Genomic DNA, 1,837 nt, shown 5'->3' with positions numbered 1-1,837 from the left:
TACGCGCCCTATCTGAAATATCTGAAAGAGAATTTATTGGAGAGGGAAAACGGTAAAATAGGGTTTGGTATTGAAAAAAAAAAAAAAAAAAAAAAAAAGAATTATCAAGATATCTATTGGTAGCACAGCATCACATCATTTGGCACCCAATGTTTACCTAACCATGCTGGCACTGGTCGTTATGCGTATTTATATTACATTTTCCTCACGAGGCTGAGTGGGCCCCGTAACAGCCAGTCACGAAATCAATTATTTGTATGACACAAATATTTAACACCGTCGGGAATCGAACCCGGATCTCCCGCGTGCAAGGCGAGTGCAATGACCACTATGCCATGGGAGCTTTTACTTACTCGTGGGTATTTGTATAATCTGAGGAGTCTGGTCTGTGCCCGTGGGACATTGTACAGTCACTGTTTGTATTTGTTGTGCTCCCGAGTTTCCTCCGTTCACCACCAGGGTGGGGGTAGCGCTAGTGGTCGTGGCGCCTTGGTTGTTCTGCTGGAGAGCCGCTTGATGTTGCTGGGCCAGTTGGAAGTAGTATTGTACCTGAAATAAAATAGAATAGAATACAGCTGTTTATACTTAGGCTGACCATACGTCCCGCTTTCGGCGGGACAGTCCCGCTTTGGAGCCTCTGGTCCCGCTGTCCCGAGAAATCCTCTGGGGACGCTAAAATGTCCCGCTTTCGCCCAAAGTCCCGATATTGTCCCGCTTTAGCTGGTCCGAACCTAATATTATCATTGAGAGCAATGAGCTCGGGAAAAAATCCATTTTACGATTCCAATATTGTACAATATTATGTATCAAATCAATACCTAGTTAAGTGGGTATAATAGTATAAACATATTTTATACCCACCCAACCAGGTGGGAATAAAATATGTTTGTACCTCACCACCCCCCCCCCCTTCGTCCAAAAAGGACTGCGCCCCGCTTTGGGCCAAAAAAATTTAGGTCCACCCCTAAGCATGTAGCTACTCGATTATCTCCAGAGTTGAAAAATCATATTAATCCGCCGGCATTGCCCTGGGATTTTAGTGTTTAGCCTATGGTGGATACTTAGCCAAAGAAGGTTTTTTGAAGTAACTCTTTATAAAGCCCTGTTTAATCAATATACCCTTTGTTCGGGTTTAGATTCACGTTCTAAATTTGCTAATGCATCCAAACTGCCAATTCCTTGTCAAAGCACAATACTAACCTCATGCTATTGGGCTCCTCCGGAGTTGAAATTGACAATAGGGTTGCAGTATCCGCTTCATTTCGGTGGTGAGTGATGGTCCTTAGGTGAAGGAGATTACTCTCCTTCCAACATTCCTGAAATCATGAAAACACTGGAATGTTTGGGGTTAGACTTTTTTAATTACCTTTCCCTTGGTTCTTTGCGAAGCAAAGCTTTTCTAGGCTTCAATTGAGTACAGATCACTGGAAAAACAAACAATGATCAAGGTGGTGCTATCCGTGTATTCATAGGTTAGCGAAATTAAACAAGAATAACAGTCTTCTGGAACGGCGATACCACCGGTCAACGTACTGGATGCTAAAAATTGATTAAGTATACTTACTATGTTTTTACCTTGACAATATAGTCAAGTGACAACATAGTACATACCTATCATTTTAAGAATAAGTTTCAAGATTGGTCCACAGGACGAGTGGGAAATTAGGGTTTTAACCTTAGCTATGGCAATGCTCGCTTATATTATACACAGAGGACCAGCTTGAGTTCCAGTTTGTATCCGATCAGGGACCGAAGGAGGGAAGGAATTTACTTGCTTTCCACTTGCAGAAGCTTTACCTCAATCTCCTGTGTTTTACTTTTCAAAATGACGTAAGCG

At 42.4% G+C, this 1,837-nt stretch overlaps 1 protein-coding gene across 1 annotated transcript in view; it reads right to left on the bottom strand.

Annotated features, from left to right (window-relative positions):
- LOC103523585 (nuclear transcription factor Y subunit gamma-like) overlaps positions 1-1,602 on the bottom strand; it is a gene marked incomplete at its 3' end in the record, with an annotated part of 11,197 nt that extends 9,595 nt beyond the window's left edge. The window contains 2 exon segments of the mRNA XM_026833043.1: positions 354-549; positions 1,576-1,602. Coding sequence (XP_026688844.1) covers positions 354-549; positions 1,576-1,602 — 223 coding nt within the window.
- Positions 1,603-1,837: the final 235 nt, after the last annotated feature.

This window comes from Diaphorina citri, unplaced genomic scaffold (genome assembly GCF_000475195.1).
Source record: "Diaphorina citri unplaced genomic scaffold, Diaci psyllid genome assembly version 1.1 scaffold27620, whole genome shotgun sequence".
NCBI classification, from domain to species: Eukaryota; Metazoa; Arthropoda; class Insecta; order Hemiptera; family Psyllidae; genus Diaphorina; species Diaphorina citri.
The sequence above is the reverse complement of the archived record's forward strand: the minus strand, read 5'-3'. Positions and strand labels throughout refer to the sequence as shown.